Source organism: Amblyomma mixtum, chromosome 3 (genome assembly GCF_055824585.1).
Source record: "Amblyomma mixtum isolate Tamu chromosome 3, ASM5582458v1, whole genome shotgun sequence".
Classification (NCBI taxonomy): Eukaryota; Metazoa; Arthropoda; class Arachnida; order Ixodida; family Ixodidae; genus Amblyomma; species Amblyomma mixtum.
In genome coordinates this window covers 430,057,927-430,076,495 of record NC_143014.1, presented here as the reverse complement: position 1 = coordinate 430,076,495, position 18,569 = coordinate 430,057,927, and the positions used below count along the sequence as shown (strand labels likewise).

Genomic DNA, 18,569 nt, shown 5'->3' with positions numbered 1-18,569 from the left:
AGAGTTATGAAGCATGCTCTGCCAGCTTGAAATATTACCTTACTTGTGTGATTGTGCCCATGAAACGCTATTTTTGGGGAGCCTTTTGGGAGTGAAATTGAGCTGTGTATTATGCTGGGTCAAACAATAAATTTTAGTCGGTAGTCAGCATCTGTCTTTCTCGTTTTTGTGTTTCGTTTGCACTGATCTTTGTTTCTGACTCTGTGTCGTTGAATATCAGACATGCCCTGACGAGTGCATGGAGAAGTCTTCATTCTAAGGCGCAACCAGACCACGAATTACGGGGATAGAACATAGTTTCTAATTACTAACGAATAACTGAAGAAACAGCTTTGAAATAAGTGGAAAAGACACCTGCTAGATTTCACACGGCACCTTCAGCAGTTTGCACTGGCAGTCTACACGGTCGCAAAGACTGCTTTTCGAGCAGAAATCCTGCTCAACCCAGTCCTTATAAAACCAGGTTGTGGTGAAGAAACGAAAAATATGAAAAATAATTATAATTTACCGGGAAGCAAACTACCTAACTTGGGTCACTTGCGTTAGTCTGAGAGGAAATGCATTAATTCGTGTTTCCCTTTTCTTTCAGGGGGCTGCTGGTAGTCTACCTCACTCTGAATCGACTGACAGAATCTGGGGGAAAAATGAACTGGTGGATTTTTTACCTGCATCGCTACTGGAGGTAACCTGCAGTCATATATTTCAATGGCGTTTCGGGCTAACTGCTCATTACTGCACTGTGGTTATTTGCACGATGTCCTAAGAAGTCTAATTTCTTGAGTCATGAGCGTTCTTAGTAATGCAGACATCAACCTCATGCCTTTTAGATCGAGAATTTGCTAATTTATTAGAGCAGCATGACTGAGAGTGGGCAATGGCACGATAATTTAAATCGAGATGTGTTCAAAGCAATATATGTACCACTCTTATGGTTCAAAGTTTATTGCGGTACAGCGGTAATATAATTTTGCACGTAAAAGAAAATCTACGCGAAGCTCCACAAGAGCCCCGCCATACTATCACGAGCAATTTCATTCGCGTATTTCACACCCCCACTTCCGTCCGCGTTCAGCTTGGAATCTTCTTCAAGGGGTAGAGACACCACATTTTTTTGTTGTACCTCTGGGTTGTAAATAATGCGTACCGATTCAGTGAGCATGTAACACCATCTTAGAAGCATGAACTCGCATTATATAATTAATAATCGTATTATTTGTACCCAGCAGTTTCGGTTTCGGTTCGTAGTTGCCAGGTTTTGCTAGGCTCTTGCATGACGTCAAAAACCAGACAATGCATTGTCACGTGGGTCCGGAAAGCCGTGACGTTGTGTAGGCATGTCGTCTGCTTGACACGCACGTGGTGCGCGTAAACACGGAGAGCCGGGCGTAGGGCAAGTCGCAATGCCGAATAGCTCCGAGTCGGAAAGAAGAGTTTTATTTCGGCGAAGACACCGATTATGAGGAATCGCGGGATGACGCAGACGAGGAAGGAGACGCCGCGGTTCGAACCCCGACAACCACTTCATTTTTGATCCGCTGGCCAGCGATTCCGAAGAGGAGGCAGGCGTCAGGCCCGACGTAGCTCAGATTGTGCCAGCGAACGCTGAGCGTGTAGGTAACGTCAAATGGTAAAGGCGCGTTCACACTAGGCCGACGATCGGCCGATTTCAGTCTGGCGATGGTCGGCGGCAGCGATTTTCGTTCCGTCGACGCGTCTGTCACACTACGCAGACGCCGCAAGGTAGATGTACTATGGTAGTGTAGGCTGCATAGACGCCCATACGTTCAAAACATCTCGGCTCATGGTGCGCAGCCAGCGCCGACTTCGAAATGCGTGGACAACTAAAAAGTGACGTCATAATTAAAACAAAAAGGCGACGTTAAAGTCACGTGTTTTAGTGACGTCATATTTGTGACGTCAGCGTCATGTGCTGCTTGGCGGGAAAAATAAACTGCTGAACGCCGCGACGCTTCAGCTCGACACCCCACACGAGAACGAAGAAAGAAGACACGACGAGTGCCGACCACCAACGCTATTTTTAGGTAGTCAGTTCTCGTTGTGCCTTTTTCCTTCGTCCTCGCCTCAGGTGTCGCGCTGAATGTCGCAGGTGTAGCGCTGAAGCGATGAAATGTGACGCCGCCAGGCAGGTTATCGCTCGCACATCGTGCAACCGCACACCTCTTTTTTGCGTACGGGGGCCCCATGGCCACAGACGATGCCCTTTTGGGGCAAAAGCGACAGAACCGCACCCAACCGAACGAAACTACACAGAAGTGCTGGAAAAAGGGAAAAGCGGAAACTGTACACGAACGATGCACACCAAGAACTCGAGCAACAAGCAACGAGGAAAAAGTAGGGCTAGCAGAATGGTCAAAAGATATGACAAGGGTAGCCACCCTTACAAGGGTATGACATCAAAGCACCGTCAACCTTGGCATCGTCCCGCTGCCATTGCCGCTGCTCTGAGCGAACGCTGTCATAAAAAGTTTTACAAAGCAAGCGCTATACTTTCTAACAAAATGCACACAACTAAAACATTTTAAAAAGGAATCACTGCAATTGTTTTCGAATGCTTTTGAAACACAAAACATGTCCCAATTATTTTCCTCTTCTAGTCGTGTTTGACCACTCATTTCATTTTGGCGCTTTAGTTCCACCCCTAATTTGATGTCGCTAGCACTTGGTTCTGGACCGCATTCGGGCTCCGGCTTCGCGACCTATTTCAATAGACCTTGGACGCCGACCGAGCGCCGGTCGTCGCCCGACGAGCGCATCGCCGTCGCGTCGCCGAGATAGCAGCCGTCGGCCGGCCCGTGTCACACTCTGCCGACAACAGCGCCGACCTCACGCCGACGTTGTCCTATCCCGACAGCTCGACGCTGCTGCTTCGTGCGCGCTGCTCGTCTGCTAGCTCTGTTGCTGAAGGCGTCGTGGAAATCGAACTTATCTTCTATTATGGGACGAGTCCGCACTAAAGCGATGTGAAGAGTAGGCCTTTTATTATAGCACAGTCGACTTCCAAAGCGCCGTCAACTGCGGCTTCGAAGCGAAATCACCTAGGCCTAGTGACGACTAGGACAGCCTGGGACCAGCGCGCAGTTCAGGCGCGTTCACACTAGGCCAACGGTCGAGTCGGCCAACCTGGTCGTTCCCCGACTAGCCAGTCACATTGCACCGACGACGACGCCCCCAACGACCAAGCGTCGTCCTAGTGTGACAACGCCGCCGACCAAAGATGCCGACGAGACCCGTCGGCCGACGCGTCTTGGGCAGATCGGTGGCCGAGCGAAAACATTCGCCGACCAAAAGCGAGTACCGAGCTCAGAGCGCAAAATGCAATTATTATGTAGACAAATATAATGCACGCGCAGCAACATTCATCAAACCATATGGCCACTTGGCCGACGCGCCGCACCTCCCATACAGTGCTCATACCTAAAACGGATGATATAGAGAAATTACAATTGGTTACAGCATATCGACCCATAGGACTCACTAATGTGGACTACAAAATTTTTATGAAGGTATTGGCTCGTAGACTGCAGACAGTGATATCGGATATTGTTGGACACTACCAGACATGTGGAATCAAAGGGCGCTCAATTTTTTCCAACATTCACAAAGCGCGCAGTGTGCTTGAAAGCTGTGATGACATCAATGGGCGAGTAGCGATGCTTCAGATTGATCTTGAAAAGGCATTTGATTGTGTTTCTCATGAAATTTTGTTTGCCGTTTTAGACCATGTGAACGTTGGTTCAGTTATCCGTAAGGGTGTAGCCCTGGCGTATCGAAACTGCACGACGAGGCTGATTGTTAACAAGAGTTTGGGGGCCCCCATTAGCGTGCAGCGTTCGGTGCGTCAGGGCTGCCCCCTCAGCCCTCTCTTGTTTTGTATTTACATCGAAACGCTGTGCATGAAAATCATAGAAAACAATAGTATTAATGGCTTTAGGTTACAAGCAGCTGAAGTTAAGCTGCTGGCCTATGCAGATGACGTTGCAGTATTTACGGTTTATCAGGGGAGCATAAGTGAAGCTGTCGGGTGTGTACGCGCGTTCAGCGCAGTCACAGGTAGCGGGGTTAACTGGTCCAAGTGCCTTGGGCTCTGGCATGGATGGTGGCCATCCCACCCGGACCATTTCGCCAACGTACCGTGGGCGACGACCCAGGGAAAGTATTTGGGCGTTCCGCTCGATGCTTATCGCGATAGCGAGGACTATTGGAAAGAGCAAACTAAAGACGCACGTGACCGAGCTGGGAAATGGAAAGGCACCAGCCTTTCAATTTTCGCCAGAGCTACAGTCTGCAATCTTTTTTTTATTAGCAAACTCTGGTATGTCATGCAGATTTTGCATTGCTCGCGTGTGAACGTTCAGAAGCTACACAGGATTTTTGCAGTTTTCATATGGGCGTCCGAATGGGAACGTTGTAGCAGAACGAACCTGTTCCGGAGGGTAAAAGACGGGGGGCTAGGGCTAGGGCACCTCTTTTTAAGGCAGCTGGTGAACCGTTTTTTGTTTTTTCGCGACGTCACAGACCCGTTCTTGCGCACCGTGTGCCAAGTGAAGCTGCGGCGATTGCTGCCGGAGTTTGTGGTATCCACAGAAGAGCTCTCTGGTGGAACTTTTGGTTACTACAAAGAGATTGTAGCAAGCGTTCGGTTTCTTTCGGCACGTTTTTCCACCGATTATTTGTGGAAAAGCAAAAGGAAAAAGTTGTACAATGATCTTTGTGATATTGTTTTCCCAGAGCCCATGTACAGGGCCTTGTACAGTGGAGGCCCTGGAGGGGATGTTTTAAAAAGGGTGAAGAAAATGCAGGTGCCACCAGGAGTAAAGACTTTCTTTTTTAAGTTACACACCGGGACGTTACCAGTTAAAAAGTTTCTAGAGGGAAAGGATTTCTTTTTACCGTGGGGATCGAACTGCTTAATTTGTAAACAGCCTGAAACAATAGATCATGTTTTTTTTGCATTGCTGATGTTGCGGGAATTTTAAGCTGACGAAGCCAGTCTCGTGCTGGCTGACCACGACAGTGTCGTATGTATATAGCGTTATGTGTATTTTTGTTGTGCAATGTCATGAGCCAGAGACAGGCAATAAAGAAAAAAAAGAACAAGATCGCCTTGTTATCAGAAAGACTGCTCGAGCAGCGATAAAGCATGCCTGCTCATGTTTCGAGCTTTCGGCAACGGCACCGCTCGCGGGCGCTCCGGGCGGCGAGCTCTGCTGCTGCCTGGCTGCCGTGGTCGTCGCTAGGCCTATAGCCTCTTTCGCATTGGAGCCGCAGCGACCGGCGCTTCGGAAGTCGCCTTAGCTATAATAAAAGGCCTACTCTACACATCGCTTTACTGTCAACAGCATAATCTCACAATAAAATAATAGTATGGTAAATCTCCGCGACGCCTTCAGCAGCGAAGCGAGCGGGCGCCAGGCGAGTCGGCCACCAACGTCGGGCCAGCGGCAGCTGCGAGGCGGTTGTGGCAAGAAGTTTGCTCGTATCACAGTTGCTACCTTTGCCAGCAGCTCAGTATTGGTCAGCGATCCTCAAAAATGACACATTTTTCACATTTCTTATACCAGGGTTTATTATTTACGTCAAGAACACACTTTAGCTCGTTGTTATGACGCCGGCACACGGGATCCAGGCTGGCCGACCGGCCGGCATGCTCGGCGTACTTCACGTTCGCACAAGAAAATACATAACATCCATGATACCAGAGAATGCTTCCTAGATTAGAGCACCGGCAATATTCCTCTGCAAAAGTGGATCTTTCGGCAACGACATCGCCTGCGGCAACGCCGCGCGTAAAGCACCGTCGCACTCGTGAGCGTGCAGAAAAAAAGACTCGTGAGCACTCGTAACCAAGGTTGCTAGGCCGCGAAACCGCAAAACTTGGTCCCGTACGTCAGAAAACTGTGCAATGACGTAGAAAATACTTGCTTGTGTTTTCTTCTATGTTCCTACGTCACATTGATGCACTAGCGATGGCTCAGACTTCAAGAGTGAGCATTTTCACAAACTTTAATATGAAATTAAAATATGTTCTAGACATCCCTTAAATTTAATACTTCGCTCTTATGGTCCTCACATACAAAGGAAACGTATGGCAGTCTTTTCTACAACCTTGGAATTTGATGTCTCTACCCCTTTAAGAGTACGCTATTTAGCCCGGACATCTTGCGCTGCAGCTTCAAAACTGCGAATTATTCAGAAAATCAGAAAGAGCCTTGTGATATATACGATAGTTGGTGTAGGCTATTGGTGCTGCACAATACTCCCTCCCCACGCTCCTTTCTTTTTTAGATGGCAAATTCTTTGTCTGTTTTGTTTGCATAATTGTAGACCCAGGTATTTAGGCCGATAACACTTGTAAAATTTGGCAATAGTAATATCATTCATATTGCAAAACTACGAGTAAGTACAAGCATTCATCAGACAAGACAAAGACAGCAACCTTTAGAAATTCATATACGACGAACAGTCCTTGTCTTATATGTGACCTTCACTGCTAAACTTCTGAAACCGGGAAGATTTTCATCTTTCTTGTAATCAAAGCATGTCATCGAACGTTTTTTTTAGCATTCTTTTCTGAAAAACTATTATATGCCTCCCATTTTTAATTTGAATCGCTGGTGTTGATCACCGCTAGTTATCTTGTTGGAATGTTTTTTGCCACATTGCTTCTACATTATGTGACTCTGTATAGTGCGCATGTTCATTTCTTTGCAACATTTGGGTCGGACTGCCTGTGAGCTTACTGTTTTGCAACTCTGAAAGCGGTCGGGACCTCTCCAAGCTTTTCAAGCTTTCAGCCCCTTAAGGAAATGAAGCTCATTATTTATATAATTAATTAATTATTTAGTTGAGGTGAGGAAACTTCCTTTTTTCTAAATTACTGATACCATACGCGTACAAGGCCATTTGGTGTTTCAAAGCTCAAGAGCTTCCAAGACCGAATAACTGAAGTAGCACTAAGGAGTAAAACGTTCGTTGCCTGGGCATCCAACGAACATCTGCGCATGGCGCATTTGTCCAAGTCCGTTTCAGAATGCAGTGCCTCTCTCATGGACTGGCGCTTTCAGGACATAAAACAATTTTTGGAATCGCTTTTTGAATACAGTAGCGTTAATGAGAATGGTGAGTTAGCATTCCAATTTAATATTGCAGTCTGGAAATGATACAACCTGCTGCTACTGCGCTATTCGAGCGGCTGAAAAAGTTATTTAGGGAGAGTTCTTTTTTTACATGTCACGTAATTTTGAAGTGATGGCAGTTTTGTGGAAGCGGACGAACTTCGACGACAGCTACAGAGCTCACCGTCCAAATTTTCTCATGCTATTTTAGCAGCCCCCTCATATGAAAGTGAGGAAGAAAGAAAAGAAAGCTCAAAACATTTACTTCTGGAAGCTAAATTTATATTACCGCAGAGTGAAAAGAGAGTGCTTACTGAGAGCAAAAGAAGGCTCATAATTGGAATATTAGCATAAGCGCCTTGAAACTTCCCGGTAGGGTATACTTGAATCTCAGAGGCCCGAGTGAAAGGACATGCGGCTCTTTAGGAGATGAACTTTTGTTTCCTGCGTTTTTATGCTGTGCTCTGTTAGGAACCAGAGCATATTGTGACGTCGTGCTCTGCCAGGCGCGGCGTCTAGAACACAATGCTTGCTCCTCTTTTCTACTGGTCCTAGGTTAACTCCGCTCATTGCAATTGCCTCGCTCTTCTTCGCGGTCTACCTGCCGTACTGCGGCGATGGCCCGCTCTGGTACGACGCCAATTTCATGGGGCGCTTCTGCCAGACGCACTGGTGGGTGAACCTCCTCTACGTGCAGAACTTCCTTTTCCCGGCAGAGATGGTGAGTTCCTTCTGAGTACGAGGTAGCCGACATCAGCCCTTTTGTTACGCAAGCCTCATACTCTGCATTTTCTCAATAAAATTTCACTGTGGTGTCGAAATCACAGCTCGCGTCATCTGGATCACACGATCAAGTCCTGGTGCATTACTCCAGTAATGTATATTTCGCCACGCATTGATCGTCGCTTCAAAGTACATTACTATCCTATGCCAGCTCACAGTCACCTATTCATATTGTAGCGTGCAACGCCAAAAAGAACACCCGCGCAGAGACGAAAAACCTGCGGCGGACACCCAGTGGTTCGAGCACGTGCGAGAGAGCCAACTAACTTCTTCCTCTTCTAGCGCATGCACTACTTCTGTCTCTTCTTCGAATGCATGTATCACTGCCCCCCTCTTCTGCAGCATCGACACGATGCGGCTAGGAGAGAAAAGTCAGCGAAAGGGTAGAACACAGCTGCAGTGGACCGCAGTTCAGTCAGGTAGCCGGTCGTGGTAAGGCTTCATGCGAACAACGTGTACGACTTCAGTTCGGTGCGACCGGCGCGATGAACAAGCTGTCGGGGCGGGAGCAACTGCATAAGTCACATCACTGATGCGGCGCACTACTTCGTAAGGGCCGAAGTATCGGCGCAGCAGCTTTTCAGAGAGCCCGCGGCGACGAACAGGTATCCAAATCCACACAAGGTCGCCGGGAGCATAACTGACGAAACGGCGTCCACAGTTGTACTTAGTGGCGTCAGCCTCCTGTTCACGGTGGATGCGCAGGCGGGCCAGTTGACGCGCTTCCTCAGCACGCTGAACGAAGGTATCTACGTCGATGTCAGCGTCAGAGTCGCAGTAAGGGTCGACGGGCAACATAGCATCCAACGGAGTGGTCACCTGGCGACCGAAGACAAGCTGAAAGGGGGTCAGTCGGGTTGTTTCCTGCAGGGCGGTGTTGTACGCAAACGTTACGTACGGCAGAATGGCGTCCCAAGTTCGATGCTCGACGTCAACGTACATTGATAGCATGTCGGCTAGTGTGCGGTTGAGTCGCTCTACCAACCCGTTTGTCTGCGGGTGATACGCCGTAGCACGTCGGTGGCTTGTGTGCGTCAGAGTCATCACGGACTGGGTTAAGCGGGCCGTGAAAGCAGTTCCCCGGTCAGTAACAACAACGGCGGGTGCTCCATGACGCAAGACAATGTTGTGGACGAAGAACTGCGCCACTTCAGCAGCAGTGCCTTTGGCAAGAGACGTGGTCTCAGCGTACCGTGTGAGGTAGTCAGTCGCAACGACTATTCAACGCTTTCCAGACGAAGTCTTCGGAAATGGGCCAAGGAGGTCCATGCCCACTTGATGGAAAGGGGTCTTCGGTGGATCGACGGGGTGAAGAAATCCGGCCGGTTTCAATGGAGGAGTCTTCCGACGTTGGCATTCACGGCATGTTTTGACGTAGGCCCGCACCGATGGGAGTAACCTGGGCCAATAATACTTTTGTCTAATCCGCGCGAGTGTACGGCTGACTCCAAGGTAGCCGGCGGATGGTGCATCATGACAGGCACTCAAGATCTCAGACCGCAGCTGTGATGGTACGACAAGTAGGAACACTTCTTCGCTGTTGGCAAAGTTGCGCTTGTAGAGAACACCAGACCGTAAAGTGAAGGTGTGAAGCCCTCGAAGAAAAACACGCGGAATGGGAGCTTCACTGCCTTCGAGGTAATCGATGAGCGGCGCCAACTCCGTGTCCGTCCTCTGAAGCTGCGCCATTTGGGTGGTACTAACAGAGCCCAGGAAAGGAAAATCATCGGTGGTTTCTTCGGTACTGATTGGGATAGGCGCGCGCCACAGACAATCCGCATCCTGATGCTTGCGGCCAGACTTGTAAACTACTGTTAAGTCGTATTCTTGCAAGCGTAAGCTCCATCTAGCCAAGCGTCCTGAGGGGTCTTTGAGGCTCGCCAGCCAGCATAAGGAGTGGTGGTCGCTTACCACACGGAAGGGTCGTCCGTAGAGGTACGGTCGGAACTTGCAGATGGCCCATATCACTGCAAGACATTCTTTCTCCGTCGTAGAATAATTGGTCTCGGAGCGCGTAAGTGTTCGACTAGCATAACTGATGACCCGTTCTGCACCGTCTTGCCACTGGATCAGTACTGCACCAAGGCCAACATTGCTGGCGTCAGTGTGGATGTCCGTGGCAGCATGCTCGTCGAAATGGCCGAGTATCGGAGTGCTTTGCAGACGGCTGCGAAGCTCGACAAATGCAGCCTCTTCGTCGGTCCCCCACAGGAAGGGCGTGTCGTCACGGGTCAGTGCGTTCAGCGGTTCCGCGATTTTCGAGAAATCTTGAATAAAGCGCCTATAATAGGAGCACAGGCCTAAAAACCGGCGAACGGCCTTCTTGTCAGTTGGGCGTGGAAAACCTGAGACGGCAGCGGTCTTGTCAGGGTCCGGGCGAACACCTTGTGCGCTGACAACGTGACCAAGAAAGCGAAGTTCCTCAAAGCCGAAATGGCATTTCTCGGCTTTGATGGTGAGTTGCGCGGATTTGAGCGCTTGCAGCACAATGCGCAACCGCTCCAAGTGTTGGTCAAAGGTGGGCGAAAATATAACGACATCGTCCAGGTACACCAGGCAGGACTGCCATTTCAAGCCGGAGAGGACAGTGTCCATCATGCGCTGAAAAGTGGCCGGTGCTGAGCACAGACCAAATGGGAGCACTTTAAACTCATAGAGGCCGTCAGGCGTCACGAAAGCCGTCTTCTCCCGGTCTCTCTCGTCCACTTCGATTTGCCAGTACCCGCTTTTAAGATCCAATGACGAGAAGTATCTGGCGTTCCGCAATCGGTCGAGCGCGTCATCTATCCTGGGCAGCGGGTAAACGTCCTTTTTGGTCACGCTGTTAAGTTTCCTGTAGTCCACGCAGAAACGCAGAGTATTGTCCTTCTTTTTGACAAGAACCACAGGCGATGCCCACGGACTGGTGGACGGCTGAATGACATCGTCTGCAAGCATCTCGGCAACCTGATTCTGAATGGCTTCTCTCTCCACCGGGGAAACACGATATGGGCGCTGGCAGACGGGTCGCGTAGTCTCGTCAGTGATGATACGATGCTTGGCGAGTGGAGTTCGGCCGACCTTCGAGCACGTAGCGAAACAGTCCGCAAATTCTGCCAAGAGGGCCGACAGAAGATCCCTCTGAACCGACGGCAAGGCAGGATTTATTCTGACTGACTGAAGAACGTGATGTGGGCCAGCATACTCCGGAGAGGGTCCTCCCACGGTGCACAAACCTGGAACCTCAGCAACGTCGTGGAGGAAGGCAATAGCCATGCCTTGGGCCAGGTGCTGATATTCGTTGGCAAAGTTAGTCAGGAGGACGTGGGTGCGGCCGTCACGTAGTTGGACGAGACCTCTTGCAACGGCAAGTCCCCGCTTAAGCAGCAGTGGACTATGGCTGTCCGCTAGGCCCTCGTAGTCGTGAAAGAGGTCGTTCCGCACGAGCACCAGAACACTGCACCGCGGCGGCACCGTGACGTCGTTCTCGACAATGCGCAGAGCGTTGCTGCAGGGATCACGGGAGTCAAAGCGCGCCACGGCCTGTTTGGTCGAGAACGTGACACGTGCCTCCTGAAAGTCAATCACAGCGCCGTTCGACTGCAGGAAGTCGATCCCCAGAATCAAGTCTCTGGAACACTCGGGGAGTACGACAAATTCACCAACGTACGTAAAACCACTAATCCCAACTCTAGCCGTGCACTTGCCCACAGGGGAAATTAGGTGGCCACCAGCGGTGCGAATGGGGGTCCCCGTCCACGGTGTCAGAACCTTCTTAAGTTCTCCAGCGAAGGCACGGCTCATAACAGAGTAATCAGCACCGGTATCGAGCAGCGCGGTAATGTCAGTGCCATCAATTGTCACACGCAAATCGGATGCAGCGTATCTGATACTGTCGCTGCCTCTCTCTGTCCGGGTATCGTCGGCTCGAGGGTTCCGCGATGGAGGATCTTGACACGTCCCGACGTCAGCGGCCTTGCCTCCAGAGGTCGCTGATGTTAGTTTTCCCGACGCGGACTCGGCGAGCGACGGCCAGCAGAGCTACTCTGGCGGCCAGGGCTGGAAGATCGATAACGGAGAGGCGAAGGGGAACGGGACTCGCGCCTTCCAGAGTAGGCAGGGTTCTGGCGTGCCCAGAGATGCTGTGCAATCTCATGCGGTCGTTCGCCGTTCTGAGGGCAGGGTGCGTCGGGATGGAAACCGCGAAGACCCACTTGGCGGTACGGACAGGCGCGGTAGAGGTGACCAGGCTCCCCATAGTGGTAGCAGAGAGGCCTGCGGTCCGGTGTACGCCACAAATCCGACTTGCGAGGGCGTGGCCCAGCTGTAGCAGATGCGGTTGCAGAATACGTGGCGATGTTAGTCACGGAGGTCGACGGGGTCACACCGTAGCCAGGCACGCTTGCGTGACATGTGCCGATGTTGCTCACTCCAAGCGTTGGGGTAATGGGACCGTAGCCTGTCGTGCGACGTACAACAGATGCGTACGTGGGTCGGTCATCGAACCGGGATGGCGCTTCGGGGACAGGAGGTGCCTGCGCAGCCTGTCGCACCTCGTCCCTGACAACTTCGGACAGCGCTGCCAGCGGCGCAGGTGCAACCTGAGGCAGACGGATCCGTTGCAGTTCCGGACAACGGAGCGAATTAGTTCACGCAAGGTGTCTGCACTGCCGCCGAGACACGACGAAAAGCCTTCGGGCATCATGCAGTTGATGTCCCGCTTGTACTGGCGGGCCCGTTGTTGCAGCGTCGTCTCCATCGTGGTCGCCTCGGTTAGAAATTCCGCCACCGTGCGGGGTGGGCTGCGCACGAGGCCCGCGAACAGCTCCTGCTTAACCCCACGCATGAGATGGCGCAGCTTCTTCTCCTCTGTCATGTTGGGGTCGGCGCGCTTGAAAAGACGGGCCATGTCTTCGGTGTACATGCGCACGCTTTCGTTCGTGCGCTGATTTCGGGAGTGCAGCGCAGCTTCAGCCTTCTCCCGGCGGTCAGCGTTGGGGAACGTAGCCAGGAGACTCCGGCAAAACGTCTCCCAGGTGGGAAGTGTAGCCTCGTGGTTTTCAAACCACGTCCGAGCAGACTCTTCCAGGGCAAAGTAGACGTTATTCAGCTTGCGCTCGTCGCACCAGCCGTTGTAGCGTGCGACCCGCTCGAACGTCTCCAGCCAGTCCTCAGCGTCTTCGAACACGTCACCGTGAAAAGATGGCGGTGTTCGCGGTGGGTGGCAAAGGATCGGCGCCAGGGGCCTGGTGTCAGCGGCCATGGCAGTTGGACTCGACGGTAGAGGCTGGATCGGCGGCTGGGTCCTGGTGTCAGTGGCCATGTCGGTTGGACTCGGCGGTCGAGGCTGCGTCGTCCTTGTTGGCGGGGGAAGGGGCCCAAATTCAGGCGACTCTCCGCGGAGACGGCGGCTGGGTCGCTGGTGAACCGGTGTGAGGTCCGTAGTGACGCTGTACGGAGTTTGCAGGTCGGGAAGCGTACCCAGCACTGCTCCACCAAACTGTAGCGTGCAACGCCAAAAAGAACACCCGCGCAGAGACGAAAAACCTGCGGCGGACACCCAGTGGTTCGAGCACGTGCGAGAGAGCCAACTAACTTCTTCCTCTTCTAGCGCATGCACTACTTCTGTCTCTTCTTCGAATGCATGTATCAATATTCATTCCCTGTCATTGTAGTCAGTATCACAGACGCCGACCATTTTCGATCAACGTAATATAAACCATCAACTTCATGCTTCCCCGCTTTTCCACCCTGTTACCGCTTCTTTTTGCTCTTTTTTTTCCTTTTTCATTCTTGTTTAGGCCTTCTTCCGTTTGATCCTTATGATCCTTTGATCCATTTTTCAGTAGCTGTGTTTTCTGCCTTGTTTTAATTTCGTTATCACTGTGCTTCAGCCTCCCTTCTACAATGATTTCTCTAAGCTTTTAATGGGGTAAATAAATAACAAAAAGCAAACAAATATATCAGAGGCCAAATTTTCAGAACTGTTAAGCTTCAACAGTAAGCAGGGGCCTTGCTGGTGTTAGGTTTCTCTTTAATGATTACGAAATGCTAATGCAAATCTCGGTACCCATGTCTTGAACATTGGACATAAGTCGACGCGGCTAAATAAAGCGCTGCAGCTGCGCCGAATTGGGCGAAATCCAGAAATGTTCGCAGCTTCCTCTTGCGCTCCTGAGGCCTTTTGGTGGGATGTGTTCGTCTATATACTCTCTCCCACAGCTTTTCCCTGCAAGTAACACTCGACGAAACTGATTAGTGAAACAGACTTCGATACGCGCGAGCGCAGTAAACCTGCTCAATCAGCGACACTTTCGGGGGGCCACATGGCGCGAGGACTTCCTGCCGAGCAGCACTCAAGGTGCGGACCAACGTTTTTACAGTGTGTTTGGAGCAAACTGTCTTGCGCGCTTATGCACATTCAAACCCCACTTAACAATAATATTTGGTTGAGTAAGAGAAGACGTCGCAGGAATGTCACACACCGGTCAAATACCGGTGGCCAATCTCTGGAAATGGAGAGTGGTCACCACACTGTCGCGGGCTACCGATTTTCCGCAGCGGAAATTCCCTTGCCAAGATAGTTTCTTCACAGCTACGGACAGACGAGATCATAGCTCAAGAATATGAACAGCCGAGCTCACTTCATCTATTCGTTTTTTTCTTTAGCGAGGTAATTTCTTGAAATTTCCTCGCCATCCATTTTAAGAACGCCATCAAGACCATTATTGTATAACTGTCATGCCCATCCCTCATGTAATGCCCCATACCAGGGGCCTTTGAGGTATCAAATAAAAAAAAAAGCGTTGCTCCAATTTCAGTGGTCACCGATTGGTTGAAGTACCAGGAGCCGTGGTGGCTGTAAGATGCGACAGAGAGTGCAGTCGTCCGATCGCATGGTCTGCGTCCGTGGTGTCCGAAGGGTCCGTGAAATAAAAAGCCTAAATAGCGCCGCGGTTTAGTAAACCCAGAATGAAAATCTTAGGTGCTTAAAAATTCACATATTTCTTACAGAAGGTGCCTGAAAAACTAATTTGTTCATTAGCAAAAAGAAACAACAAATAGACATTAAAACGAGATCACTGCTGATACACAACTTCGGTGACGTATAAGTTTCTTAGACGGAACGAGCTAGCGAAATGGAACCCTTTCAGATCATGTTTCAGGCATTCGTTACTGTGGCCTCGGCAGCAATGTAGGTGGCCAACGAATTAAGGGCGTTTCGGTAGCGAAGCGTACCGAACTGTATTCACGGCGAGCCAGACGACGCTTCGAGGTGCAGCTGACTGGCACACCCGCTTCCGTTGCTTCAAGTAATTGGTGCTGTTTCATGCAATCAATCCATCGTGGGGTCGCGGTTAGAATATGTCCTGTTCAGGCACATCTTTCGACTCCTGCTATCCTTTTGCTGCGCTAGCATTTTTATCTGGCTTTGTTTTTTTTTTTCGTTCGGAAGGCCTATTGAAGTCATGCACTTTGAACAGCTGTTATGACTAGAGATGTGAAGGCCTGAAAAAAACACTGCAATTTTGAAAAAAAACCCGTTTTTTTTCGTTTTTTTTTTCAGAAGAAAAATGGAAAGAAACATCGAAAATTTCACAATGCAATTTGAAGGTTTTATGATGGTTTGCTTTTAGTTAAGGTTTTTGTTTTTGATTTAAAAACCATTAGAGCGTGCATCGTTGAACTATTGGAGAGGAGTCGTCACCGCCGGTGCCAGGTAGTGCTCTTAAAATGTTCTTGCTGCGAGTACGCGGGTTCAAGGCCAGGTCACATATAAGATCCAGGCTTGACTTAAAAACACACTGAAACTTGAGCTCACGGCTCAAGTGGAACAAAACGGCTGCAAATACTACAGCGCTACACACCTGGCATAAACAACATAGGCTGCTCTGCACGTAAGCGGTTTTAGCCAAATACAAGCCTAGCTTCTTGATTTCACACGTAGCAGAGTACAGGACATCCGCAGGAATTGGGTCAATGACAGGGGTCTTCCGCGAAGCACGTGGCCCCATCTACCTGGCGGCAAGGCCTTTGCACCAAGCAGCCGCTAACTCGTCTGGCTTGCCGACTGCTGCAGATACTGGTCACGTTTCGGAAACGTCCATAAAAGGATTCGCAACAGGCTTTCAGTAGAACGCGTTCGAAAGCTTGTGTATGTGCAGTCGAACCTAGCTGTGGACACCGATTAAATCCATGCTGCTGCACGTAGTGCCGCATCCAGCGACAATGACTCTGAGTCCGATATGGAGTGACTTATAGATCAGTTTTCATGTTCCCTTTCTCAGTGCAATAGAACAAGAAGTTCGTTTCACAATATGACATCTATAACCGCATATTCGACTGAACTTCGGAGCATTATTATTGATCGTTGTGCTGTTGCAAATAAATCTGTTTTTGTCACGTTTTGCAAAATTTACAATTTTTCATGAAAAAAAACCTGAAAAAACGTTTTTTTTTCATGCCATTAAAAATTTCTTGAAATTTTACATCTCTAGTTATGACCGGCTACTGTCAAAACAGCAGAAAAAGGAGGTCGGGGGCAATCATCTAGCGGCGTCATCATGGCACCTCCTAACAATCGCCTAACCTGATCCCAATTTTTTGCAGTGTCTTATTCAGACGTGGTACGCTGCGGTGGACTTTCAGTTCTATGTAATCAGCCCTCCGATAATTTACGCTTTGTACAGGTAAGTCATATGTTTTCCACTGGCTTGTGCACGAAAAGTTTTCTGCATTTCCGCAGAGCCGCGCGTGTGGTTTAGCCATCGCTACAACAAAGATGTAAGGATGGCACGTTGGTGCAGGAAACAGCGCGGGGCATGGCTCAGCGTCTGACTGTACCCGGTTCGTCTGCGCGCTCACGTGTCACGCACGCGCTCGCGCGCTCCGCCGTGAGCCGCGTGCTCACGGTGATCTGGTGTACGTCTACGCAACAGTACGTCTCTGCAATTTTCTCTACTGAGACCTTAGCAACGGGCCGCGGCGGCCCTCGGTGCAGACAAGGAAGTGCACGTTAACGGCATTTAAACTGCCATTCGGTTCCAATCTAAACGCTACCCTTGAGTCAACGCAAATAAAAATATAGGAAATATTTTCTCGACGTCCATACATTTAGTCAGATTTACGCCGTGATACCGATAGCTGGTCGTGTTGGTGGGATAAATTGAGAGTACGAATATTTTCCCCAAGAATGTCGCTTGCCTATTGTTTCCGATTACCTCCTCTATACTGAAATTGTAGTTCTTTATTCACCCGCACAATCATCCCTGAGTAATAATACATGGGAAGACCTCTTAATCTGCAGCATAATCGCGTAACATACTTTCGTCAGTTGTCGGTCCCTTAAAGGTTACACTGCTACGTGCAACAACTTGAATCTTTATCCGGATGTACTGTGTCTGCACAAAGTAAGAGAAAAAGCAATGCGCTGCGTCAGAGCTGAAGCGGTATTGTTCTACCCAGACCCTTGATTCCAAGGCCAGAAACTCCTTCCAGAAGAGCCGGCATGTAGTGTTCCGTAATCTCGGGCTGTAGAGTCGCCTACGGAGCCACCGACAGCTGAGAGAAGGCAACAGCGTCCAGGCTACCGAAGGAAGGGAAAGGGGGGGGGGGGGGGAGTGGGCGGTAACTGGACACTACGCTTCACTGCACATTAGTTCAATGTCGCTTGGGAATTGGTTGTTTCTTATATGTGCAGTGATCTCAGCGTGCCTCGCCAGGCGTCGGCCGCGGTGTCTGTGGCGGAGGTTGGCGCCACGGCGCGCGTAGTGGTTCTCGCAGAGCCATAACGAGGTCCACTTCGCCAGAAAACGCTTTCACAGCAGCTTAAGGCAAGAGGTTTCCGTTGCCGTACACTACGACGCCAAGGAACCTATTGTCATGTAATGGCGACTGCAGTCCGGAGAGCAGGAAGACGCGAAAATGGCTTCTAAACAATACTCTTTATTTGGGCAGACTTGCGCCGCAACGAACTGAATGCGCCGGCGGTGACGTAGCAACAATTGAGCGTGCTCGGCAGTCGTCGAACCGTATACCCGCCGCTCTCGGCCGTGCTCATTTTAAAGCTGATGGCGAACTTTCGAGATAGAGAGAGGAAAGTTACTAGAACATTCTGGAACCACATAGAATTGGCTCCGCCTAGATGCGATCAATCGAGATAAATCTGGGCGCGACTTGCATCACAAATAAAGCGATAAAGCGGCTTGCCGGCAGCTTTGAAGAATGAAAAAACAATCACTACAGATATTCGCGGCATTGCTCCCCTCTCAAAGATGGGTTGACCCGATCCTTTAAAACATAAGGCGACTGTACAAACGAATAAAGCGGATTGTGAAAAAATAAGCCCCGAGTGAAAAAACACAGCGTCTTTAAGAGAGCGTAGTAGGGATTTAGACGGACGACATAGACAACTTCTGGTCATACGCGGCGCCACTGGGATGCAGTCATTTCGTCAGTAACGGCTTCACAGTCTATTTCACCTATCCGACGGAGAACCTTGCACGGGCCGAAATAGCGGCGCAAAACCTCTTCACTGAATCCGCGGAGGCGAATGGGCGTCAAAACACAGACTCGGTCTCCTTTGTTGCGTTTTCTTAGGTTGTAGCGTCTGGCGTCGGTCCGCTGCTGGTCTAGGATCCGTAATCGGGCAAGTCTTCGGGCTTGTTCTCC

The 18,569-nt window shown here is 50.1% G+C and overlaps 1 protein-coding gene across 1 annotated transcript in view; it reads left to right on the top strand.

Annotated features, from left to right (window-relative positions):
• Positions 1–18,569, top strand: part of LOC149358078 (nose resistant to fluoxetine protein 6-like) — a 79,569-nt gene that overhangs the window by 34,736 nt on the left and 26,264 nt on the right. The window contains exons 6-8 of the mRNA XM_089576724.1: positions 590–682; positions 7,692–7,857; positions 16,509–16,588. Coding sequence (XP_089432850.1) covers positions 590–682; positions 7,692–7,857; positions 16,509–16,588 — 339 coding nt within the window. The remainder of the gene's footprint in view (positions 1–589; positions 683–7,691; positions 7,858–16,508; positions 16,589–18,569) is intronic.